This window comes from Vespa mandarinia, chromosome 9 (genome assembly GCF_050613455.1).
Source record: "Vespa mandarinia isolate Hongniang chromosome 9, ASM5061345v1, whole genome shotgun sequence".
Taxonomy (NCBI): domain Eukaryota; kingdom Metazoa; phylum Arthropoda; class Insecta; order Hymenoptera; family Vespidae; genus Vespa; species Vespa mandarinia.
The window spans coordinates 381,696-408,640 of NC_140818.1; the positions used below are offsets into that span (position 1 = coordinate 381,696).

At 28.2% G+C, this 26,945-nt stretch overlaps 5 protein-coding genes and 1 long non-coding RNA gene across 9 annotated transcripts; 1 reads left to right on the top strand and 5 right to left on the bottom strand.

Annotated features, from left to right (window-relative positions):
- Positions 1-173: 173 nt before the first annotated feature.
- LOC118446512 (uncharacterized) lies at positions 174-2,936 on the bottom strand. Its single transcript, XM_035877254.2, has 4 exons — positions 1,875-2,936; positions 1,670-1,788; positions 1,416-1,596; positions 174-866 (listed from the first exon to the last, which is right to left on the bottom strand). The coding sequence occupies exons 1-4, from the start codon at positions 2,577-2,579 to the stop codon at positions 690-692; spliced, it is 1,182 nt and encodes a 393-aa protein (XP_035733147.1). The 5' UTR covers positions 2,580-2,936; the 3' UTR covers positions 174-689.
- Positions 2,937-3,065: 129 nt separating this feature from the next.
- ZnT49B (solute carrier family 30 member 9) lies at positions 3,066-6,440 on the bottom strand. The gene is made up of 11 exons (XM_035877230.2): positions 6,109-6,440; positions 5,308-5,850; positions 5,058-5,247; positions 4,881-4,963; positions 4,660-4,783; positions 4,434-4,572; positions 4,013-4,336; positions 3,707-3,919; positions 3,487-3,621; positions 3,302-3,415; positions 3,066-3,234 (listed from the first exon to the last, which is right to left on the bottom strand). The coding sequence occupies exons 2-11, from the start codon at positions 5,804-5,806 to the stop codon at positions 3,190-3,192; spliced, it is 1,866 nt and encodes a 621-aa protein (XP_035733123.1). The 5' UTR covers positions 5,807-5,850; positions 6,109-6,440; the 3' UTR covers positions 3,066-3,189.
- A 29-nt stretch (positions 6,441-6,469) lies between these two features.
- LOC146872731 (uncharacterized) lies at positions 6,470-7,792 on the top strand. Its single transcript, XR_014982519.1, has 3 exons — positions 6,470-6,589; positions 7,489-7,571; positions 7,654-7,792. It is a non-coding gene; the product is annotated as an uncharacterized LOC146872731 (long non-coding RNA).
- On the bottom strand, positions 6,777-12,233 carry Klp3A (kinesin-like protein 3A). Of its 2 annotated transcripts, none has more exons than XM_085659219.1 (14): positions 11,967-12,233; positions 11,733-11,885; positions 10,721-11,156; positions 10,199-10,464; positions 9,658-10,098; positions 9,191-9,581; positions 8,729-9,095; positions 8,331-8,625; positions 8,129-8,235; positions 7,928-8,038; positions 7,627-7,818; positions 7,380-7,550; positions 7,024-7,091; positions 6,777-6,939 (listed from the first exon to the last, which is right to left on the bottom strand). In XM_085659219.1, exons 3-14 carry the CDS (start codon positions 11,098-11,100, stop codon positions 6,927-6,929), a joined length of 2,802 nt encoding a protein of 933 aa, XP_085515345.1. In that variant the 5' UTR covers positions 11,101-11,156; positions 11,733-11,885; positions 11,967-12,233; the 3' UTR covers positions 6,777-6,926. The 2 variants fall into 2 exon arrangements, with proteins under 2 accessions (XP_085515345.1, XP_035733121.1); XM_035877228.2 differs by having other exon boundaries at positions 6,778-6,939; positions 11,396-11,885; positions 11,967-12,231.
- A 1,163-nt stretch (positions 12,234-13,396) lies between these two features.
- Positions 13,397-19,308, bottom strand: LOC118446508 (uncharacterized). 3 transcript variants are annotated; one of them, XM_085659410.1, is made up of 5 exons: positions 19,007-19,308; positions 18,487-18,792; positions 14,239-18,392; positions 14,018-14,161; positions 13,397-13,713 (listed from the first exon to the last, which is right to left on the bottom strand). In XM_085659410.1, the coding sequence occupies exons 1-5, from the start codon at positions 19,137-19,139 to the stop codon at positions 13,474-13,476; spliced, it is 4,977 nt and encodes a 1,658-aa protein (XP_085515536.1). In that variant the 5' UTR covers positions 19,140-19,308; the 3' UTR covers positions 13,397-13,473. The 3 variants fall into 3 exon arrangements, with proteins under 3 accessions (XP_085515536.1, XP_035733120.2, XP_085515537.1); XM_035877227.2 differs by having other exon boundaries at positions 18,487-18,841; positions 19,007-19,130; XM_085659411.1 differs by having other exon boundaries at positions 18,487-18,874; positions 19,007-19,115.
- A 375-nt stretch (positions 19,309-19,683) lies between these two features.
- On the bottom strand, positions 19,684-24,925 carry LOC118446515 (uncharacterized). Its single transcript, XM_035877260.2, has 3 exons — positions 24,586-24,925; positions 22,654-22,821; positions 19,684-22,105 (listed from the first exon to the last, which is right to left on the bottom strand). Exons 1-3 carry the CDS (start codon positions 24,638-24,640, stop codon positions 21,888-21,890), a joined length of 441 nt encoding a protein of 146 aa, XP_035733153.1. The 5' UTR covers positions 24,641-24,925; the 3' UTR covers positions 19,684-21,887.
- Positions 24,926-26,945: the final 2,020 nt, after the last annotated feature.

A 26,945-nucleotide genomic window follows, 5' to 3' on the forward strand; every position in this document is an offset into this window, starting at 1 on the left:
AATTTAAGGAAACGAGAGATCTTTTATGTATTTATATATTTATCTGTTTAAAAAAAAATCGAATATATAAAAATCCTTATTATATATAGCACGTTATATTTACAACAAATGCTTATTTTACTTTCTCTGTATGAAGAAAAATAGTTTACATGACAACAAAATCATCGATTGCATTTATAACGCATACATATACATATTATAGCTTTTTATTTGTTTCTGTGCTAATCATCTTTTATAATCTATTCCAATTTCTTATTTTTTACCTTCGATACAGAAACAAAAATGCTTTGACGATTAAATACGATATGTGTGCTTTAAAAAAAAAAAAAATACAGAAAAAAAATAAAGAAAAACGATTTCTATCGTACAGCCTTATCGTACAGGCATATATAATATAATAATTATTATTATTTTACTTTTATTGCGTTATTTCGTATGTATTAAGACGATCTTTTAAACATTAGTGTTAGCTTAACTTTATACATATTGTACATATCAAACGCTCTATTCTGTTATGAATAAATCCAAAAATAGCAATGTTTTGTGACTATAAGATAAAATCTTGTTTTAAAAAAGATATAAAAAAAAAATGAGAGAAACAAGAACACAATCCACTTGTATGGAAAATGTTCTTGAAAGTTTTAATTTTTCTTTTTTATCATCAAAGAATGATACCCTTTTCGAAAATGTTATTTTATATATGTAGTTTCTGCAGATCCTTGCATTGATTCAAGATGAATCAGTAAAGTATCCTCTCTTATCCCAATTGCCACAAAAAACCAACCTAGTATGACAAGTAAATCTTTGGATATGTTTACTTTCTTCCAAGTTGTTAATTCATCAAAAATTTCTTCCATATGCATGGTCTAAAAATTAAAGTATTTTTAATACCTACTAATACCTACAATTTCTAATACCTACATAATAAAAACAGGGTTGGTCCAATATTTTATGGGTTTATAGTACTCACTGAGATGAATAAAAAATGTTTGATTAACATGGATCTTAAAATTATTTTCAATATAATTAACTTTTTTTATTTATAAGTGTTCGATATCGTAAGGAGCCTCTTGGCAACATTAAATATACACAAAGGAATTTACTTAAAAATTAATTCAAGATTGCCGAGATAAGTTTGTTATGAAAATAAAGAAAAACTATTACTAACGTAATAATGAACTATGTGTATATCCAATATGTTGCTAAGGGATTCACTTATGATATCGATCGCTTATAAATAATAAAAGTTAATTTACATCGAAGGGATTAATTTTAGGATCCATGTTAATTAAATATTTTTTACTCATTAGTGAATACTATGAACTTTTAAGAGCCTTTTTTATCATCCTGCATATATATATATATTTTTTTTTTTTCAAATTTCAAGAAATATTTTTATATCAAATAAAACTCACATCATTCCACGAGGTATTGTTAAAATATTGATAATGTATTAACGTTAATTTATCATCCACATTTGCAAATATTTCGTGCAAACATAATGTTGTTAAATACAATGGAATAGCTATGGCAGATACAACGTAATCTTTACAAATGTCTTTTAATTGATCAACATCCAAGCGTGCTAGATCAAATCTTTCGAAAAGAAATTATTAAAATTATTGAAAGAACATTTATAAACAATTATAATATTATTAGTCATACGAACTTGTCGAACGTCGAGATAACAGAAAGTACGATTAGCAATGAAAATAAACTATAGTAAATCTCGGAAAAGTGAGAATACTTCGAGATAAAATTCATCGTGGAATCAAAGAAAAATTGCATCTAAAAAAAAGAAAAAAATTAACTTATTTACACAATACAATATTCCTTGTAATTATTTAAAAATTTTTCAATGATAATTCTCACACCATTGTAAGATGTACTAAAGCCATTCCACCTAAAAGACCTTGATAAACAAATGCTATACGTTTAAACAATTTTTGAGCTATTATAGCTATACTTATAGATGAATAAATTTGTTTACTAAGACGACCTTTAGATAAGAATTTTAAAACGTTTCTTCGATCGTCCTCCTTGGTAATAATTTTAACCATGCTAAAGCCATTATCACCTTGAATGTAGATCTTATCAGTGGTCAATGGAGTTGGAGGTACAGGTTCTTCATATTTTCTTAAGATTTCTGTGATCGGTATCTCAATATTACTCGATGGATCATGTATACGTTTTCTTGACTTGTGATGTAAACGATTAGTGGAAAGACGACCATTACTTGAAGTTGATGAAAGAACTTCTTTTTCCTTAACTTTCTTAATTTCGTTTATTTTAGTTATATCAGAAGTAGTGACCTTCAACGTTTTATCTCGTTTCAAGACTCTTTTCTTTCTTCTCTCAGGCATATTTTGACGAAATTGTTTTATTTCTTTCTCATTTTTCCAAGAATTTTCTTCTGATACTTCCAATTGATCCTCCGAATTATCCTTTAATTCGTAAATATCATTCCTTGTTTCATTTTCCAATTGATTTGATTCTATATTATCATCAGTCTCCAAAGACCACTTTCTTGAGAGTCTCCGTTGTTTTCTTGAAAGTCGAATTCTTTCAAGATTATCCATCTTACGAATAAAAAGATGATGTCTAATTCTCTTCTAACTTCTTTTTTTCTTCCTAGTAGATATTTACACTTGTACATGATTGTTTATTGTCTATTTCGACAATACGAAATGTATTGCTATCGAACATGTTAAGTTACTTTTGCATAGCAACACTATGTTTTGTCCACAGTTGTCAAGGAAGAAACGTGATTTAAATATTGATCTATCTTTGTTTATGTCGAAAGAAAATTCGAAGTATTAAGCAGAATTTTATAAATGATTAAAGTAAATAAAGAATTTTTATTCGTATACAATATCTCCAAGTACATCTAAATCTAATACATACTGTATAATTAATTATTATCTATCACATATACTCTTATCATTACAGGTACTATTATATGTATTATGTATTATGTATTATTATTATTATTATTATTATTATTATTATTATTATTATTATTATTATTATTATTATTATTATTATTATTATTATTATTCATTTTAAACAACGAATCTTCTCCCAATCATTAAAATAAAAATTACTCCCTTTCATAGATACATTATATATTATAATATTGATATTACAATTAAATATTTACAGAAGAGATCACGGTAACTAAAAAATTTCTTATAAAACTTCTAAATCGCAATGTCTGATCTCTGGATGATTTTTCTATAATAAAAAAAGAGATTTACATATAGAAAAAAATGAGTATAAAGATAAGTAATATTTCAATTACCTTTAATTTTAATTCTATTCTATCAATTTCTCCACCAAGCATATCAACGATACTTTCACCATGTTTCAAAAGAAATGCTTCTAGCTCATCGATATTTTGCATAGTTTTCACTTCCTACAGAATAAAACAATAAATTGTAGAATATCTTCAAATATTAAATATATAAAAAGTCATTTAATTCATACCTCCAACATAGTAAGCAGATCATGTTTATCAAGATAAGATCTGGTTAGCTCTCGCCCATCAAAATCTAATTCGGCTTTGTATCTGACCAAATTGTTACCCATATCAATACCTTTGACATCATGAATAGCTCGAACCTAAGATTAGTAACAAATAGAAAAAAAATAGAAAGAAGATAGAGTGTAATTAATTTGTACAATTTATTATGACTATCATTTTTACCATTATATCGGACTCTAATACAGCATTGATTTTGTCAAGATTTTCTTGCGATATACTTCTCCCAACTAAAGCTGCAACATTGGTATAAATTATAAAGGATGCTACTCCGCCAAGAAGACCTCCAACTAATAAGGATCCAATAGCATCAAAAGTTGAATTTCCTATGTAGGAGGTTAAACCCATACACGAAGCGGCACAAACTAGCCCTAATACCTGGCGAATAGTTTCATTACAGTTTATTCAAAGCAAAGTATAAAAATATTTTCAATCACATGTGTTGTCAATTTAACAAGTAAACTATCTTACAGCTGCCAAATCTTCCATTAAAACGACGTTAACCGATGGATCTTGACCTGATAATACATATTCCCAAAAAGTTTCTTTTTTCTCCTCTGCTCCTTTTTTAATAGAATTTATAGCTACTAATAAAGTGGCTCCTTCGGAAACTAAGGATCCACCTAAAATAAAGTATGCCCAATAAAAAGACTCTACAGATGCAGGAAATAGAAGTCCGTGAATTCCGTGATAGATTGATAAACCTGTACCGACACAAAAAATGCCTACGCCCGATATTAAAGAGGATACATATTTCATGTTGGTATAACCGTATGGATGATCGGCATTAGGATTCTGTAACATAATTATTTCTTGTTATTTTAACAGTTATTATTGTTACTTGTATTATTGTTATTATTATTTTATATTTTATTTTTTATATTTTATTTACTTGAACGGATTTATGAATGCCATAAGCTAGAATCAATTGATTACATGTGTCTGCTGCTGAATGTATACATTCTGAAAACATACTATGTGAACCCGTATATATCCAAGCGAACAGCTTAAATAGAAAGTTACTTGCATTTCTGTAATAAAATGCAATATGTTATTTTAAATCAAATGTTAAGTTGAAAAAAATAATGCTATATATATAAAGTAATATCAAAACTTACATAACAACTGCCGTTAGTACTACTCGTCCGGATCTACCAAACAAGCCCTCCGTTTCTACCGTCTCAGTCTTATTACCCATTTCCCGTCTATAGTCTCTCAATCTTCGTTTTACAGTGAAAATATCTATGATGATTATATTAACGTTGCAAGAATGACTTGTTAAATATTTAACCAATGACAAACTTCATATAATTACTGTTGTAATTTTAGATCTACTTACTTTGTTGGTACGTTTTCCGTTCAAGTTCTTTCTTCAGAAGCTCTTTTAATAAAGCTTCACGTGACCCCCAGACTTCCAGTGCTCTAAAAGCAGTACAACCTTACTGCATTCGATCAAATATCTTCGGCATCGTAAACAATCATATAGTATGCTGATCCATGTAATAAATTCTCTTACTTAGCTTCAACATCTTTTCTCCAATAAACAGTAATCGGCGGTTCAAATTCGTACGGAGATCTTCGCTTTGTTTTTGGTAGTATTTCAAGATCGGATGGTTTCAACAGAAAGTCATTCATAGCTTTTACCGGTGTAATAAAGTTGCGTTCCAACGATGCCGTAGATCTATCGACTCTTAACCTTTTCTTTGCTATAAAAAAAATGATTTACCAAGAATCGTTATGAATCTTTTTAATTGATAAATACATACTCTTCTTCGACGTAATATCTTCTTCAGCAGTTTCTTTACTTTCTATTACAGGCTTATCGATAAACTCTGCTACCTTTGCTGGATCTTTCTTTTTCTTATCATCAATCTCAACAACTGGCTCCACATTTAAAGGCCGTTCTTTCAGTTTTCCTAGTTTTTCTTCGTTTAATTCAATTACTCTATCCTGACCATCTTGGATAAATATCTTTTCTTGTTGAAGCAAATCTCCGATCCCCTTTCCTTTTATATCGTCGGATGCTGTTCGCCGTGTTATAATACAAGTCCATTTTAAGTCTCCAGTTTTTCCTGCTTTTTTTTGACCAAAATTGCTCTGACTATTGGAAATCACGTGTACCTTACAACGTACACCATGGTTAGGTGTTATCAATATATTAGAGCGTCTCCTTGACAAACCTATTTGGAAAATGCAGTGTTCACCGGTACAGTGGCAGCTAATGTTTCGGAAGAAATTCAAAAGGGTGTAAGATCTGTGCAGCATAATTCTCTCTATATATCTAAAATGCACACAAATTTGATTTCGATCTGAAAAAGAATATACTAACTTTTATTTTTAATACGAGAAAACAATTCTATATTTTTATTGTACATAAAGAAAAAACAAGAAACACAAGAATTTATGAAAGTCAAAAGTGTTTACAGAACACTGGAATAAAAATAATCCAAGATATGTAATGTATATATGTATGAATATATGATGTACATTTTTCGTATCTATGATTTTCACATGATATCTTAAATTCTATGAAAAAAAAAAACACTTTATTTTTATAATTTACTTACAATTTTTAATTTTTAATGATCGATCAACTTTTGATTTGAAATAGGACACGAATTTTACTTTAAACTGTCAAAAACCATTCTAATTGTCTCGCGAAAAGGCTATGAAACGTCCTTTTTGAAGCCATTTGGTTAATTTCATGGAAATAAAACATATCAAGATGGCGGTAGTGTCATAATGTTCATAACATTTGATCGTATTATTAGATTTCGGTTGACAATAAAAAATTTATTCTTTGCTAGGAAAAATATTTAATTTTTTATATCATATATTTAATAAATGTTTTTTTCTCCGCTTTCTAAAAATTTAATTAACTAATATAAACTTTCTTATTTACTGGCACGTTATATTTACCAATTACTAAACACTAAAATAACTATTTACAATGCTAGTAACTAATTAAATATTTACATTTGTATGTCGCATTAGTAGTTGGCAACACTAATCGTTTTGAATAGCAATGAACTATATAGATTGTGCGAGGTATGAAAATAATGTTATACAACTTTCAAGGGGAAATTTATTAAATAATAGAAAAACGATCAGACTAATCGAAACTTATTGTTTATAACTTTATTGTAATTTCACTGAAAAAGAAGTTATAATTTATATTTAACGTTGATATCTATCTGACATACAATGTCAGAATTTATTATTACATAAAAAAACAACGTAACTAATAGAAAAAATATATACAATCAGTTATTAGATAAAAACGATTTATATATACAATATAATTTATAAACTAGTGGATAGTGATTGAGATTATGATTGAAATGAAAACTTATTTAAAAGGATTTTAAATACCGTTGTCTGTCAATTATTTAACCAATCTGAAAAAAGAATTATAATATTCATAACGTATATACATAAAAATTATAGGAATGTAATGTATATATTTGACAATTATTATATACCTTGGTTTCTTTATTGAATTTTCATCTTGATTGTCTTCTGCGTAGTCTCGGAAATACGAATGGATCAGCTTAAAAAAGATATATATATATATATATATAAAATTACATAACAAAGTTTCCCGATATTTGTAATTATAAAATTATAAAATATAAAATAAATAAATAAATAAATAAATAAATAAATAAATAAATAAATAAATAAATAAATAAATAAATAAATAAATAAATAAATAAATAAATAAATAAATAAATAAATAAATAAATAAATAAATAAATAAATAAATAAATAAATAAATAAATATATATATGTAATTTTATCTTTAATTTCATTATTAATATTGCATATCTGAACTTACTTTGTTTATATCGTTATTTTGACATAAATCCGGATTACATTGACAATTATTACATATACGATCATTTTTGCGACATGAACAGAGACGAGTGATGCATTTTGTTTTACAGGCGCACTTCACTTCCCCGTCAGATGAACGCTTTATAGATTGCCTAGGATTTTTTGTTGTATCCTGGACATAAAAATAATATAAGTAAATATATAATTATATTCATATATAAATTAGGATTAAAACTTATGTATTATACCAAAAGCTTTTGTATTTTATTATAAAGTGGTGTTCGAGTCCAATCTGGATCTTTCTCTACATCATCTTCAACAAAACTATCATCTGATATAAAAGAATTCTCATAATATGTTGAAGATATTTTTTGTACTTTTGGAGTACTCATAATTGAAGAAGTCTCATTGTTCGTCCTAGAATTATTCTCTTTTAAAACCTACAAAATATATATATACGTGTTATCAATAAATAAATATATATAATGCTTATATTTTTATATTTTGATTATAAATATTTATTAAAGGATAATCTAAAATAGATTATACTTTTCTCTCAGGTTGATTTAGTTGATCTTTATAAGTTTCTATTTCTTGTTTCAGTTTCTCTTCTCTTTGACGACATTCGTCCAAATTGGTTTGTAAATTTGTATATTTTTCCTAAAATTATATTACATTTAATATGATAGAAAACTTCATATATAAAATGAAATGTCAATTGTTAGGTATATTATAATACAATAAACCTACCATAAGCTTCTTCCTATCTTCTGCGGTAACGTCAAAAAGAAATTTAATGGCAACTTTTGCATCTGCCATAGTTTGTATCGTATTAATTCTTATATTTGCTCTATTTTCTGTAAAAAAAAAAAGAATTATATATATAGATGTACATAATACTTTTCATAAAAGTGTATATTATTCATGCATACATAAGAGTTTATTTCTATACCTTCGTTTGCTTCGTTAATTTTTTGTTGTAAATCTTGTATTTGTGTACTACGCAAAGTCAAAAATTCAGTAAGTTCTACCAGTTCTGTCTCATCTACATTAGAATCATTTTTAAGTTCTTCTAATTGAGATTTTAAAAAATTTCTGTCACTTATTAATTTTTGAAGTGAATTTTCTGCATCCACTGTACTCAATAATATTTCAAGTTCTTGTCTCACCCATGATTGAATGTCATTTTTGTTATTGAACGTCTTTTCTCTCCTTTCTTTTGCTTTCTTTTGTACTTCAAGTGCTTCCTATTATAAATATTAATATCACAAATTATAAGCTAACTATTTTTTTTCCTTTTTTGTAAAATTCACATAAAATCTAATGTATAAGTAAAACTATTTAATTTACCTTTAATCTTTTATTAGCTGCATAAGCTTCTTCCATTTTTCTCTTGAATACATTTTGTTGTTTATCATGTTGCATTTGTAATCGCGCCATTTGATTAGCTCGTTTTCTATCTAACTCTTTTAACTTGTTAAGTTCTTTTTCTCTGGTTCGTTTCCATTCAGCGAATCTATCCGCATCGCTACGCATTTGTCTAACTAATTTCACTCGAGTTTGTTTTAATGATTGAATTTCATTTGTTAAATTTTTAATTTGTTGTTGCAATTTCTCTTTAGCTTTTAACGTTTTACTTTGTTCTAAACATTTTTGAGTCAATTCCGTAATCTTTTTCTCTAACTCTTGTACCTTCTTACGTCGACTTTCTGCTAATCTGTATAATGTATAGTAAAAGATCATTAATTTATATATATTGAATTACACACATGAAAATATAAATAATTCAAATAACAATGGATTTGGACTTACTTCGAGCCAACATTATTGGCTTGAGCATTGCGCAATGCTACTAAAAGTTCATCCTTCTCAGCTTGAAGTGTTTTGATTTCTTGTTCCATATCTTGCAATTCTTTAGAATATTCAATCATATGTGAAGAATTTTTTAAAAGTTCAGATATGAGATGTTCCTTAATAGCCAATTCTCTGTTTATATCTTGAACTTGATTATTTCTCTCCGTTTGAAGCAATGTATGCTCTTCATGTTTCTTATCAAAGTCTTCTAAACAGTTAGTTAATTCTCCATCACTAGCTGCATTATCTACATCATTTTCATTATCTTTTATTATAGGTGATTTCAATTCCAAGGACATTGCATGATTAAAGATTTCTTCCGATGTTTTCTTTTCATTTGTTTGTATATCTAGATATTGAATAACAAGTTAATCACAAAATCAAATCATAAAGAATAATGAAAACATTGTGCAATAAAAGCTTACCAAGTATTTTTTGATATATAACTTTTAATTTAACATAATGTTCGTCATTATGTGTAGAACTTTCACTAAAACTATCTAATAATTCTTTACAATCTTCCAATACTAAAGCCATCTCAGCTTTAATTTTATCATGTAATTGTTCTGCTAATTCAGTTTTTTCATGCATAAAAACCATTTTAATTAAATTGCCGTTTAATTGTTCTGTCAGATCTCTAATCTTTTGTTGTAATAATTCATTCTTCTTTTGTAGCTCTTGACAATCACTCGAACATGATTGCTGTGATTCTTTATGTAAAAGAGCAAGTTTCAATTTTTGTACTAATTCATTTAAACGATTAATTTCAGCTACTCTTGGATCTTGATTCACCACCGGTTTATTCTTTATTTTTCGTGCACGATCTGCATATCTTAATGTGCTAAGTGTTTCATCCATATTATAATCTATGCAGAAATATATCATATAAAATTTTTCCAGAAAGAAACAGACTCGTACATGAGCTAGATAAATAATTACTTATTCACTACATATTTAATATATTACCTGCTGGACTGACACAAGCTATCATAAGAGTCATAGAATTACCACCTAGTGAATCTTGTAATAATCTTGTAAGTTTGCTATCCCGATAACCAACATACGAATTATTTCCACCATCTCCTAATTGAGAAATAACGTTTCCTAATGCCAATAAACCTTTATTTATGTGTACACCTTCTTTGAATCTTTCTCCAGTTGCTTGTGTTTTCTTAGAGCGTTCTGAACCAGCCAAATCTACTAGGTGAAATTTTGCAGTTGTTGCTGTATTTCTGTAATACGAGAGATATAAAGAAAGAGATCGCTTATTTTTTATATTTTTAATATTAAATAAATATTATACTAAATAATAAATAAATAAATAAATAAAATAAATAAATAAATAAATATTATACTAAATAATAAATAAATAAATAAATAAATAAAATAAATAAATAAATAAATATTATACTAAATATTATACTAATAAATATTATATATAATATTATACATATTATATTAATATGAATATTTGGAGAAAAAACTTACGGATCATTTCCTTTTTGTTGTTGAATATGCAACGTAAATATCGCATGACTTCTACTACTTTGAGCATTCATCGCTGTAGAACCTGTTACTCTACCTTGCGATCCTTCAATTAAACATTCTAAACATTCTTCTGCATTTTGTACTTCCTTTTCAGTAACACCAATAATTCTTATTCCCTTATTATCTTCTCTAATGTCAACAGTACTATGAGTACGTTGTTTGTCTGATAATAAGTCATATAATTGTTCTTGATACAGTTCCATAAAGGAGACAGATGTCCTAAAGTTCCATTCTTTTTTGGATGCGACTATTTTAAATATATCTTGCATAGCTCGAGGTATAATGCCCATATCCTCTACCCCGCTATAATCTGTACCCATTGAATGCGTTTTGCCACTTCCCGTTTGACCATAAGCCAGTATTGTAACATTGTATCCTACAAATTTATAAAAATTAAATAAAATAAAATAAATCATATCATACATAAAAATTACCAAATTTAAAAAAAATTCTTAATTTAAGATTAACAATAATTTTATTTACAAGTAAAATAACGATATGTTTTTATATAAAAAAGACTTATTATTAAAGATTTGAAAGATAATAAAAAAAAATCATAAAATTTTGATAATAGTTATCCTAATTTAGTTTACATAAAATTTGTTTCATAAATACCATCAAAAATACGTGTCACCATTTCTTTAATAGCTGTGTTATAAAAATTTTCTTGGTTAACATCTGGAGCAAAAACATAATTAAATGTAAATGCTCTATCTGTATTTTTTATAATTATTTGTGGTTGTCCAGGTGTTGTATCTAAACATTCTTCACAACCCTTTTCTATTTCACTTTTTATCAGTGGTCTGATACGCACGGCCACACGGATTGTGTCTTCAACCATCTCCAAAAATATATCTTGTTTATATTTATTAAATAATTCTTTGCAGAACTTTTACTTTATACCTTTATCTTTTTAATTATTTTTTAAAAGATCGTAACGTTGCACGCTTACCGTTACGTGTTTGAGATTTGAAAATCCAACTCGCGTAGGTTAGCCAACTTCATGTAAGAGAAGAAAAATTATCACTACATTCCTAGAATGGCGCTGATGTCTACGTTCTGATCTGAGTATAGGAGTTAGTATTACCAACCCCTGATGCGACATCTGAATGTAAATATTTATAATTAGTTATTAACATCGTAAATATTTATTTTTAGTGTTAAGTAATTGATAAACACGACCTACCAGTAAATAAAAACGTTCATGTTAGTTAATTAAATTTTCAGAAAGCGTAGAAAAGAACATGTATATCGATATTACGATATAAAAGTAAAGATATTTTTTCGTTATTGTGATGACTCCAAATTACATGTTATATAACATCGTAATGAAACGACGCCATATTGTTTTTTACCAGTAATTTCATTACATCTCTTTTATAATTTTCGAAAATGTGTTTTTTATTTTTCTCTTCTTTCTTTTCTTTCTTTATCTACAATTGTTATGCACAATTAATTTCTGACGAATACACAACCCTGACGCAACCCTGACGCATATCATGCGTTATAATACAATCATTAAAATATATCGTAAAATAGCCGTTTCGTTATCTAAGTTTCACACGTTCATGCTAATTTTTTTGTCATGTGAGAGAATTTAATATTAATCGACGTGTCTTTTATTATTAATTAAATAAGATGCATAGGTTATATACGTAAGAATACGAAGCAACTAAGATTTGCGTGGCAAATTTGAAATAATCTTCGAAGTAGTTGAATATATAATATAATGACATTATCATGACATATTATCAAATGTAATGACGTATTACATTTATCGTTCATAAAATGTATAATCTACAATTAAAGAAATTTAATGCTAAACATATATGTACTAAATGAATCGATTATTTTGAAGAATGTTCGAAATATATTTGATGTTATATCTATATATTAATTCGATATAATGAGAACATCGAATCGGTTAATCATTGCGATATATTTCAATATCAACATTTTTATTTATTTTTTCTTTTTTCAATTCGGTTTATATAATGTATTATTTTGTTATATTCCTTTATGAAATCTTACTTACGTAATATTTTTTCGAAATAATACTCTCGATATAAAAAAGAACAAACGAAACTTTGCACTTTGCACGATGATTAAGATTATATGAAAGAATTGTTAGTATTGTGTATCAAAAAAATAAATTAAATAATATTTAAGAAACCAAAACTTTCTATTTTATATCTTAGAATGGTTTTGAACATTCGTGGTGTATGTGTGTGTTGTGTGTGCGCGTATATATATATATCACAGATTAGAATTGGATGCCAAAAAAGAAAGAAAAATATATAGAGGAGGCGGGAAAATTTGAGATTCAATCAAATGAATTCGTAAAACGTACTTAATAACAATATCAACAGTGATTCATTTATAATGACTAGAGAGCACGTATTATTACGTTCGATTCTATTGTAAATACTATAGCTATAATCATCATCATCATCATCATCATCATCATCATCATCATCATCAACATCATCATCATCATCATCATCATCATCATCATCATCATGATCATCATCATCATCATCATCATCATCATCATTATCATCCTAAATCAATGAAAAAATATTTTCGTTGTTAATAGAATATTTTCTTGATGTTATCCGTTGTTATTTAATTATAAATTAGAAAGAGGCAATGTAGGAGAGCGGAAGAGGTAGGAGAGATAGTGTTAAGTATCATTATCGAAGCGACGTGCTTTCTGTAATAGTTATAGTTGAAGGACTTTTCTTAGAATTTCCATAACGCCCAATAAGTGTTTTTTGATTTGAATTCGTTGATTTCAATCTCGGACGTATCGGCGAATCTTCTCTCGGACTGCCATTAATATTTTCAAAATCCCAATTGGTAAAGTGTTCTTCAAATAATTCTTCGAGTTTCTTTGATAAATTCTCGATCTTTTTCACTCGATCAGTGTCGTTCTATCATAAATAAGTTTCTTTTCTTATTAATTCTTATTAATAAGATAGAGTTAATAATATTAATATAATATTGATATATTAATATAATATATTTTTGAATATAAATTTTTTATAAACTTTTATAAATGATATATTTATAAATATAAACATAAATAGATATTTATAAATTTTTATAAATTATATATTTATAAGTATAATATATAAAAGTCTTACACAAACGATTGCTTCATTTAGTAACTATTGAAAAATAAATGTCTATGAAAAATGAATAAATAATGAAAAAATGCAAATAAATATTACAAACCTTGTAATAAATTTTCGAATTATGAACAATCCTTCGAAAATCTTGAACAGCATGCTCGATCTTATGATAAATCCGATTTTTAATTTTATATTCGACCGTTTCGAGAAACAACGGACTTTTAATAGCTTTGCAATAATCTTCCATCTGCAAAATCGCCTATAGATTAGTTCAAATAAGCGTCTAATAACGAGAATAATTTATATTTTATTATGATGACTAACCGTTCCGATTGTAGTGGACGATCGATCGGTATTATCGATCGAGGGCGGACATTTAAAAATTTTTATTTCGTCCATTTGACAGAGAGCTCGATAAATAGCTTCTAATTTACTCAAAGCAAGCGGACTTAGGCTTTGCTTTCTTCTTGAACTGTACCAAACCGACCAACCCCGATCATTCGATTTATTTCCATATTTTGTTTCAACAAAATTATCGATTGTATCACTATTATCTCCTTTCTTTTTACATTGCAAAGATTTATTTGCAGAAGATTTAGAAGATAAATTGATCATCGATGAAAATGACGTTTCGTTTCCTGCCATTTTTGATTTCGAACAAGAGAACGATCCATTTTCCGATCTACGATCTTCATTATCGTCTATAATTCTCGATGGATTTTTAATCGGGGGTTTTCGTGATTTATGTAACAAGTGGTAAGATCTTTCAGTATCTTTGCGTTGACATTTACGTCCAGGGATCGGTACGATCGTAGTATAATTTAAAGATGGACTCGAGGTTACAGGTTTCTTCTTTACCGATCGTATTACGTTAGACGATGATCCGGTAGAAAGTCCTGTCGATCTGCGTACAGTTTCCGAATAAGTAGCACGTCCTACAGTATTTTCAGTATCCTTTTTGATCTCAGTTAAAAGATCGTTTTCGTTCACTCGATCGGTGATACCAATTTCTCTGGAAGTAATCGTTTCTTCTCGATCTTTGATCGTTGTAGTAGCTGTGATCGTTGTTGTAGTCAAACCAACAGCTGTTATCGAAGTCAAACATGTTCGTTCTTCCTCGATCATCGAACTGTTCGAGGATTCTGAACTTTCTACTATAGTAAATTCATTTTTTCTTCTTCTCTGTTTACCCATCATACTAGCATTGTTGAGAGTTCTGATAAGCCATGAATCAGTTTTCACGTTAGTTTTAGCATTACGATTCTCTTGCGAATTTAAGAGAACGTTCGTACGTGGAGATAATTTACTAGTTGATCCAGAATCATCTTCGGATGCTTCGTAACTTGATGCATCGATTCCTACAACATTCTTACGTTTTTTCATTGATTTTATTTGATTATGTTGAGCTAGTTTCTGACGATGCAAATTTTTCAATGACTCACGATCTTCTTTATCACTTCCTTTCTCAATTTTAGTATCTTCGTCGTCGTCGGAGTCATCATCATCGTCAAAATCATCATCGATCGTCTCTTTTACCGTATCCTTTACGTTGAGAACTTCTAATAGGATTTCTGCAGAAGCACATGCTGCCTTCCAAGTAACGTCTTGTTCAAGATTGTCCTTGATTGGGGTAACACGTTTTAAAATGGTCGGTGAATTGTGTAACGAGATACTTTGTGTTGTTGTAGAATTTAATGTAGTTCGAGTTACTGGTGTCGAAGATGCCAATACTCTAGGGATTTTCTCTCTTCTAATTGAATGCATATTCCTATGATTATTCCCAGAACCACGTAAATTGTCTGCACGTCGTGTATTAGTCTTTCTCTGATGTCTTTTCTTCGGTACATTGTAACTACCAGGTTTCATGTAAACTCTTACATCTTCCGAACTGTCGTATTCTTCAGGAATTTGATTGTGAACATTTAATCGTTTACCAAGAATGTGTTCAGCATTCCAAGGTGCACTTTGAATACTTTGCATGTTCCTTAATGTTTGAAGTTGTCGATTCGTATCGATTTGTAATTGTCTGGTAAAGTCTATCGTCTTCCTGGCGAGAGTTTCTCCTCGATGAGACAACGAGTGGTGTTGAGTAATATGTTGTTGTTGTTGTTGTTGTTGTTGTTGTTGCTGCTGCTGTTGTTCTTGTTGTTGATGTTGCTGCTGCTGCTGCTGCTGCTGTTGGGCTTGTCCATTAGTATTTCTCATGCTGGCGAACCAAGCTGAGAGATTAGCAGTCATCTCTTCGGATTCCTTTTCTGGTATATCCGGTTCGATTTGACTTAACAACGTCATTCTATTTCTTGGAACAGCTGATAATTCGAGTTGATCAGTTGATGATTTGCCGATATAAACTGGAGCACCAATATTCGATTTATTCTCGTACATTATTCTACTATCGACGTGTGCTATCGGAACATTGTCATTATCAGGATAGAAATTTCTAGCTAAAGTATTTCCAAATATTGAAGGATCATAATTCATATTTGTAGTTGGTCTTTTAATACCGTAAACCAATCCTGTATTCATACATGGCGATGGAATGCTGCCGTCAAAAAAAAACTCTTGTTTTTTGTCTTTCAATAGCCATTCTTTCGAACTCTCATGATTTCTCTTCATAACGGTGCTTTTCAAATGAAAGAACTCTGCGTTAAGAGATCGTTCTGATGTATCAATTTTGCCGGACAACGAGGAAGCGTTTTTGCTGCGAAATCTGCTACCTGTTCGCACGTTATTTTTTGTACGATTTAATGATTTCTCATTGCCTATCGAAGATACTAAATTTTCGGTAATTGTCCACTTACTTCGTAATTTTGTTTCTTTGCGGTAAGTTTTTTGCGTACCGTCGGTCGATAAGGTAGGTCGTTGTTCTTCATTCGAAATTTCTTTTTTATTTTCCTTTCGATGAGAAAGATTAGAATCATTCTTTAAACAGTCAAAGAGATCGATCGACGTATATAAAGTTACGTCTCCTGGGAAAGATGTCATGGACGTCTCAACAAGTCTTTCGCCTTTATCAGGAGATATGCGACTATTCTCTTCCAATCTTAAAAAAGTTTCTACGATCTGCCGAAGCAATTCGTAAGTACTTTCTTCCCACTTTTGAAAACATCGAAGTAACTCATCATCTAATTTCTCAGCTAGGCTGGGATAATGTTGTTTGTTCAAATAATTGTCGAGAATGAGCCAGCCGTTGCTAACTCGTAACAAAGCTTTTATCAAGTCTTTAGCAAAGATACGATCCCCAGCGAATATTGGAAAGCAAGTTGAAGATTTTGTGATAGCTGTTCTAGTAGCCGAAGACAAATTTATCAAACGATCGCACTTTCCATTGTTTTCCAATGTTTCTGAATTGAGGACAATCTCGGCTTTGGTGCAACCCCAATAAGCCGTTTTTCGAATCAGTTCTGGATATTGTAATCTGTCCGTACATGGACCATCCGTTTGAACGGCTATAGATTTACTATTCTCACTTTTATTACTTTCATCCGTGCAAAAATTAGTGAACCAGTTGTTTTTGTTCGATGGATTATCACCAGCTCCATCGAAAAACACTATAGCTTCAGATTTTGTTCCATTACGTGATTCTTCTTTGCTGAGATCGTTTGATGATGTAGTGTTGCACAATGCCGAGACCATTTTTTCAGCTTCGAGAGTGAATTCGAAACTTGCTGAAGATTCGTCTGAGCAAGCACCTTCTTCTTGTATCTTCTCAACTATTCGATTCTCCACCGTCCGTGGAACAGATGATTCTTTTGAATTTGGCTCGAAATTATTCACTGAAGTTGCTTTGTTTTCATGTACCGACCAGTCTCCGTGATTATCTGTCTTATCAATCGAATTGATGGGAATTGTGTTACCGACGATCGGTAACTTATCTTTCGAGTATTTTGAAAAAGTATTGTCAATATTAGTTTCTGATAATTTTTCACGTAATTGACCAGCAAATAATAAATCTATTTGTGAATTTGGAAATATTTGTGTAGCTTGTACCGTTTGTATCGGTCCTATAATCTGATTATTCGAGAAAGATGTTACAGTAGTATATGGATTGACGTTTGCTAATTGAAATGCATTTGGATTCATCGTTTGCAAACTGCAAGCATTTGCTGAAGATATGTTGTAATAAGAATTATGAGTCGATGGTTGTTGACGTTGAACTAGCTGAGATTTTTGTCGGTCTTGGAGCAAACAGAAAGTTTGTGTGTCCGATGGCTTGACATATGGGGTTTGAGGTATCAATGTCACAGCGGAATTGTTGTAAGATTCTCCTGGAAGTCCACCACGTGCAAAATTCGATGATGTCAGGATAAATGATGTGTTTGATGATGGTAACGTGGAGTTGCTCGAATCTTGTTCAAAAACAAGCTTGGAATTGTAGAATGATTGTTGAGTATGTTGTTGCTGCTGCAGGTGTTCTTGATTATATTGTTGTTGGCCACGATTAATCTTATTCTTGAATTGCCACCTATTGGTCTTGCCTAGGTGTATATTTAGAATGTTTACGTTAACGATCATTGAAAGAATCGGGCTGGTTGATTGTAAACAGATTATTAGCGATCTCTAGAATTTAACCTTGCATTTGCAAAGAAATGGGTGTTGATATTCCTGCGTGTCGTTGAGCTGTAGGATAAATACATGTTGGATGTATTCCTGGGGCATAAGGCTGAAGAGGTATTACTGGATTGACGATAGGTCCGTAAAGGATTTGTTGTTGTTGTTGTTGTTGTTGTTGCTGTTGCTGCTGCTGCTGTTGTTGCTGCTGCTGGTGATGATGGTGGTGGTGGTGGTGGTATTGTTGCTGTTGTTGTTGCAGAAGAGACGATGTTGATGCATTCGGAACGGAAGATTGCAGAGACGACTGGCTCGATCGTGAAGTCGCTGAATGCATGATCCAATCGAGCCAAGGATTAATATCTTGGCTGAGTTTCTGTTAAAAACGATTGTACCTTTTGCTTCTCATCTATGATAAAAATCTAAGTTGTCAATTGACACTTATACCTAACCTCTTTAGCGCGAACATGATATTTTCAATTTCTTTCAAAAACAAAATTTGACATATATTGTCATTAATTCGAAACTCACGAGAACTCACCTGACGAACAATGTTCTCTCGAAACTAGGTAAAGGTTTTCCTCGTACCTTTGCGAGAGTATTCCAATAATATTCCGAAATATTCTCAGGCATAACATCGTACACTTGCGATTACTAAGCCAAACCAAGTTCATGTGAAACTCGGTTTAAACAAATGGCAATGTGATTGAATGAAAAGAAAAAAAAAAGAAAAAAAAGAAATACATAAAAGACGAGACGAATTGATGATCGAAAGTAACGGGTCAACCAAATTGACAGGTTGCTGTTATAGTGATCGAAGAACGTATAAATTCTCTTGCATGTTCATTCGACGGTTTTCTTGAAATATATGTGTTAATTATCACATGAAATATATATATTAATATCATAAAGTAGAGATTTCGTCTAATAATATTAAAAAGGACAAAAAAAAATACTGGAAAAGAAAAACGTTTTGATGATGACAATAGTAATTAATAATTAAACAGCTCGAATATATATATTAAACGCGTTATTGAACTCGAAGACCGACTTGAAAACGTAAAGAAAAAAAAACGGATGGCAGACGGCCATCGGTTCATAAACAAATTTTTTTTTCTCGTTGGTAACAAAGAAACGAAGAAAGAAAAAAAAATTTGACTGCCTTTAGATGGGCGAGTCACATGTCTTTATGGGGAAATATCCTAATATCTCTCTATCTCTGCTTGTAGATTTTTATTAAAATTAACAAGATGCGATAAAATACATGTGAACGTCGACGATAATTTTTTTTCTACAAAAAAAAAAAAGGGGTGAAATAAATGTAATTAATAAGAACGATCGATCGATTAATCAAGTCGAATCGAATCGAGAATAAAATCAAATCGATTCGATCGGTCGAATGTAAAAATTCTTAACAAGAGATGATGATTCGTGATATTAATTAAAGTGCTAATCAAATTAACGTGCGCAAATCGTTCATCGCAATTGTTTAATCGTGGATTTGAGATGGATTGGAATACGTTTAACGTTCCTTATATATAATATCTCCCATTATGTATATATTATTATTATTATTATTATTATTATTATTATTATTATTATATATTAAATTTCTATCTTACTTTCGTAATTAAAAACGTATCGATATTAACATCGGACATATAGATTTGAAAAGTCCGAACTTAACAAGACGATACGCTTTCCCTTTCATTCTCTATCATTCTCACTCTTTTTCTTTATTATTAAAGCTCTCTACGCAATAAAATTTCTTGAATGAACACAGTTTATGTAAGTTATGTATGTATATATATATATATATGCGTGCGCGCGCGCGTGTGTGTGTGTGTGTGTGTGTGTGTGTGTCTATTCATGTATATGTATGATACAATGTAACAACTTATTTTACTTAGGTACTCCATACAAATAATTTGTTGCTTCTCTGTTTTTGATATAAAACTTTGGAGAAAAAATACGTCATCAATAATACAATTTTTGTACATTACAATAATAAAATTTGTAGCTTTTTTTATATACGATAGAATCTTTTCATTGCTTTATTTTATTCAAGGATTAGAAATTAGAGAGATCTAATCGTTGAATAAAATATTTTTTTGTTATACAAATAATTTGATTTAAAATGAGAATTATTGTGCTAGAAAATGAATTCGAGATATTTTTGTATCTTTCTCTCTCCCTCTCTCTCTCTCTCTCTCTCACCCTTTCTCCCTCACACTCTTTTACACACACATTCTCTCTCTCTCTCTCTCTCTCTCTTTCTCTCTCTTTATAAGATTATTTAACAGAAGAACAAAGAAAAGTGTCAAAAAAAGATTATAAAGATACAATCATACATAAATGTGTTTGTATGCATGTGCCTGTATGTGTGTATTTGTTTATATTATTTGCTACGTCGAGCTGTTGAGTCAAACGTTTAATCTAAAATCACACGAATATTCGGCGCAATTGAGACGAATAAAGAAAAACTTATTCTCATTATTCTCTCGCAAAACCATAGTACGCGAAATGTCTAGAGCTTCGTTCTCTCTTCGTCCTTGATATCTCACTTCCTTTCTTGTTTTCTTTTTTATCTTTTTTTTTCTTTATTTTTTTTTCTTTTTTTCTTTCCTTATCTATTATGAGCTTCATAGGACCTTGGAACGACCGTACACGTTTTACTAAATCTAGAAACAACGGCCCTTCGACGAGTAGAAAAGACGAAAAGGAAACATCGCACTAATTGTTGTTGTTATTATTATTATTATTATTATTATTATTATTATTATTATTATTATTATTATTATTATTATTATTATTATTATTATTATTATTATTATTATTATTATTATTATTATTATTATTATTATTATTATTATTATTATTATTATTATTATTATTATTATTATTATTATTATTATTATTATTATTATTATTATTATTATTATTATTATTATTATTATTATTATTATTATTATTATTATTATTATTATTATTATTATTTCAGTTTTTCTTTCTTTTCTGATTTTTTTCTTACGAATTTTCATTTTATAATAATGGTGGAAAAATGGTTGACGATCGCGTTAAAAATTATGCTATCGTTTTTACCATTATTTCTTTTTTCTTTTATTTTTTTTTTCTTTAATTTTTCTTCTAAGAAACTTTCTTTTTCTTTTTTTTCTTTGATGATATTCTACAAAATTTTTTCCTTCTTTTCTTTTTGTTTTTCTTTTCCCACACTTGATCTTTATTTTTATCATTATCATCATCATTTTCGTTTTATCGAACTGATGGAGATATTGAAAATTTATCATGCGAAGTTCCATCGTTGGTCATCGTCTCATCATCGTCGTCGTCGTCGTTTATGTCGTGGTGCTGATAAAACTCAGAATGAGGCATCGATGAAGGGTCTCGTCGTATTTCTTGGCCTAATTGCGTGCAATTGCAAGAAGAATGGCACCAAGAGCACAAGATAAGATAAATGTTTTCGGTGGTTGATCGACACCTGTCGTCGCACCGTTACAATAATCATCCAAGCATGAACAAACTTCTTGTCGACCACCGAAACCACTTCTTTGATAACATCGACCTTTATAAGTCGATTCGATCCAACCACAACTACGTATCACTCGGGTATTCGCTGGCACTAATAGGACAAATATTAATATATTAAAATTTTTATTAACATTCAAAAATTCAAAAATAATTTAATTTTTTATTGACTTTAATGTTTTTATATTTGATTTTGTAATTTTGTATAATAATTTGATGTTCTATTAACTCTAGTATTCTCGTATTTTACTTACTAATTTTTTATAATAATTTGATTTTCCACTAACTCAAATATTTTTGTAATTTTTTTATAATTTTCTATAATAATTTGATTTTTTACTAACTTTACTAATTTTCGTATTTTATTTTGTAACAATTTTGTCTTAAATAAAATTTAATAATTCAATTATAGTGTATATAATCTTATATTATATTTAATAATTTTGTTTTTTGTGTATGTATGTGTGTGTGTATATATATATATTATATATATATTATTATACATATATAATATATATTAAATATATTTATTATTAAATATATTATATTATTATATATATTAAATATATTTATATTATATATATATATATATATATATATATATATATATAAAAAATTACTTAAGATTAATTAATTACTTACGTCCATTAACGCTGAACTCAATGACCTGAGTAATTTTTCGACACATTGTAAACTTCGGCCCATCCTTCAGTTCACCACAATCTTTTTTCAACGCATCCGGTGGAATATCGTCTGCGCATCGGCTGTCGTCATTGCTGTTACATACGTAACACTGGATAGCATTGGCACCTAGAAATAATAAAAATTAAATGTTAATTAATAAAACGTATAAAATATAATAATATGATCGTGTTACACGACATCATTTGTAATAACGATTACATTAACTTATATACGCGTTATTTTTTAAATACGATAAGAGAGGTCACCCTTTCAAGAGAAATGATAAGAGAATAAATCTTATTAAAAACTATTAATATTTTACATTTTTCTATTGATCATATCGATGAAAAATTGTATATACAATGTCATTGGGTTAATACAATCCATATATATATATATATATTATATATATAAAATATTGAAACGTTGTGTAATAATTTTTTTCTTTTTCCAATTTTTTTTGAAACTGACCCATATAAATGTATGAGATGAGTTCATCGAACTCCCGACCCTAACTGATATAAAAATCAATGCAGCTACGTGGCCTAGAAAGACGCGGAAAGATTAAGCTTTAAAGTATGTGCACCCACGATGATCTCGTTTCTGGAAATATGCACCAATAACTAAATATAAATTTAGAAAAAGTCTTATGCGATATTGTTAAATAGAAAATTTCGATTTCTTTTTTATTGACTTTAGATAATCGATATTCGATTTATATAAACAAAAAAAAGCAGTTATAAAAATTATTACAATTTAATTATAATAATGTAAAAAATTTGGTTCGTTGTTTAACATAAAATTATTAAAATCGAGGAATTTAAATCATTATTTTGTTTGATTTTCGATAAATCTCATATTATAATTTAAGAACGTCTATAGTTACTATACTTGATGATCGATGTCAGATAAAATCAGCTATTCACTCGGTAATTGAACACTCTACGTACGGAGTAGAACGTCACAAGCATGAAATATTCAACGTTTTAATTAACTTACGCAAAAATTTTATGTTCGTTGCCTCGAGAGTAGTGAAATAAAAGTTTTTTTTTCTTTTTTTTTTTTAATAAAATTCTGCCAAATCATGTCAAGAAATTAACTGATATAAATAAAAATAAAAATTTTAATAATACAATTATTTTAAATATTTTTCTTAACTCTTATCAAATCATTAGATATATAGAACCACGCTCTATTTTTGTAATTTTGTGCCAATGCTGATCGTTTTGCGCATAGTACGTCGTCATCGATCTTGCTGACGTTTGCGTCAATGCATTTTGATGAGGAACCATCAGAAACCAAAAAGATTAATTTTTTTCCACAAAATATATTCATATTTAATAAAAAGTAAATAAATAAATACAATCATTCTCTTATTTGATGTAATCATATTTTCCTTAAATGACCAAATTTTGTGTATAAAAAGAAAATGAATTAATATAAAAATTATAAACAGATACACTTTTGGCCATGATATCTAATCAATAAAAAATCACACTCTTGTACGCGATTGAATAATATTCTTTCTCATTAATTATATTTGTTTTCGTATTAAAAAAAAATAGAAAATAAAAACTACATTAATTAAAATTATAGACATATAAATGTCACGATATTCGATAAATAAATGAATCATTCTTTATTTCGATTCGATCAGATTTCACTTCGTTGATCAAATCTTTTTTTTTTGAAATAAAAATATTTATTAAGAAATATTATAAACCAAAACAAACTTATAATGATAACAAGATAATTATTATTTTCTAATTCGATTAAATTATATTTTTCTTCGCGTTCGTCGTTAATACATTTTTTCTAATAAGAAAGAAGAAAAAAATGAAATCGAAAAAAAACAAAAATAAATTAACAAACACAAATAAACTCTCTTACCATGATATCCAAGAAGAAGAACAATGGCACAGAATAAAAGAAAGATTAGCTTCATTATGAGAATTCAATCAAATTTCTTTCCGATCGAATTCTCTTTTTTCACTTTTTTATTTTTATATTTTTATTATTTTTTCCTTTTTTTATTTCTTTTTTGTTTACTTAATTTTTTTCTTCTTTTTTTAATCTTTTTACTTCCTGATAAGGCAGTACGAGATACTAAACGATCAACGATTCGGATCACTCTGAATATGAAAGAGTTTTAGATAGGGAGAAGAAGATATATTATAACTAAGGTTTTAAAAAGACCGATCATTCGACCTCGAGAGCTGGAAAAGCACTGTCGAGGATTGCTATCGTTCGTCGCCACGGACTCATGCAATAGACTACGAACTATAGAGAACAAGTTCGCTACCATGTTTCTACGGCACTGAGCTACGTCGAACGTTAACAATAAATGTGGTGGGGAGTTAGAGTAAGAGAGAGAGAGAGAGAGAGAGAGAAAGATAAAGAGATGAAAAAAGAAGAAAACAATTTCTTGTATATTTGTAGAATTAGAAATGAATAGAATAGCACGTGATGAGTGAATAATTTATAATGAATTGGTTAATATGTATAATTATATATATATATATATATATATATATATATATATATATATATATATAATTATATATATATATATATATAATATATATATATATAATATTATATATATAATATATATATATATATATACGTATATATATATATACATATATATACATACATATATAAACCTTATATAATAACTAATGTATTATGAATGTATTACAGCTATTATTTTGTCCTCTTCTAAAGTTTTTTCCTTTCTATATTTTTAGTATATGTTTTCATTAATAGATCATAAATAACAGATTTTCTTATATTTAGAATTTTTAAATATTTTCTTATTTATTATATATATATATATATATATAATATATAATATATATATAATAATATATATATATTATATATATATAATATATATATAATATATATATATATTATATATATTATATATATAATATATATATATATTATATATATAATATATATAATAATATATATATATTATATATATAATATATATATTATATATATAATATATATATAATATATATAATATATATTCTAATATATATAACATTTGTAATTTTTATACCTAAATATATTAGGAACATATACCTAATATGTTAATATCAATAAAAAACATATTAATAATAATATCTAATAAATGTTAATGATACAATAATAATATGTTAAAAATGTAAGAAATGTAATACAAGACTATGCAAAAATAATGAATATAAATAATTTATTATTTATAATTTACTAGTGAAAATATATATAGTTAACAGTTGAGTTATGTAGTATAACACATACAATTTTAACCGTGCAAAGAGAGAGAGAAAGAGAGACAGAGAGTGAGAGAGAGAGAGAGAGAGAGAGAGAGAGAGAGAGAGAGAGAGAGGAAGAGAAAGAGAGAGAATAGAAGAGAGGATATTCGTAGACTGGTCTACGAATAACTCAAGGACTATACGAACGATCTTTGAATTACGTTGAGCGAGGAAAACTTTTGTAGGGTAGAGTAATTTCTATTCGTGGATACGTATATTAAAATGAAACAAATGATGCGTGTAGCCTGCGAATATTTAAATTAATAACACTGATAAATTTTTTCAAGAATCTAACATATTAGTACTTTTTTATATAATATTTTTTTTATTATTATTAATTTGTTCTTTTATATTATTAATTAATCGAAAATTACGATTCGTTTTATTGATCGAATTTCCCGCGAATTTCTTGACTAGTGCGCATGCGCATAACGAGAATCGACGCTCCCATAAAACGAGAATCGATTATTCCTACGTAAGAAGAAACTACTAACCCGAATAGGCTCTATTTCTATCTCTTTCATGATAAAATCATAAAAGAAGATGAAAAAAATGAATTCTTTCGAATATGATTACTAATATCGTTTATAATTTTTAAAAGTGAATCATAGATCATTTAATTATTATATCTATTACGAAGTTTCGTCTATTTTATTAAAAAAAAATGTTCTGTTTTTCTAATTAAAAATTAATCCTGCATACTAAATTGACAAAACTTTTCGATAAATTTAATATTTTCATAATAATAACAAATATATAACAACAAAAATAATTTCAAATATTTATAATTATTATTTATATAATAATAATTAAGAATAAAAAAGAAACAATAATTGTAATAAAAAAATAGTAAAAGGGAAAATAAAAGAAAAATTATAATTTAAAAATAAAAAAAGTGACGAAGGAAATTATGATAATGAAAAATGTCGACAAAAATCTAAT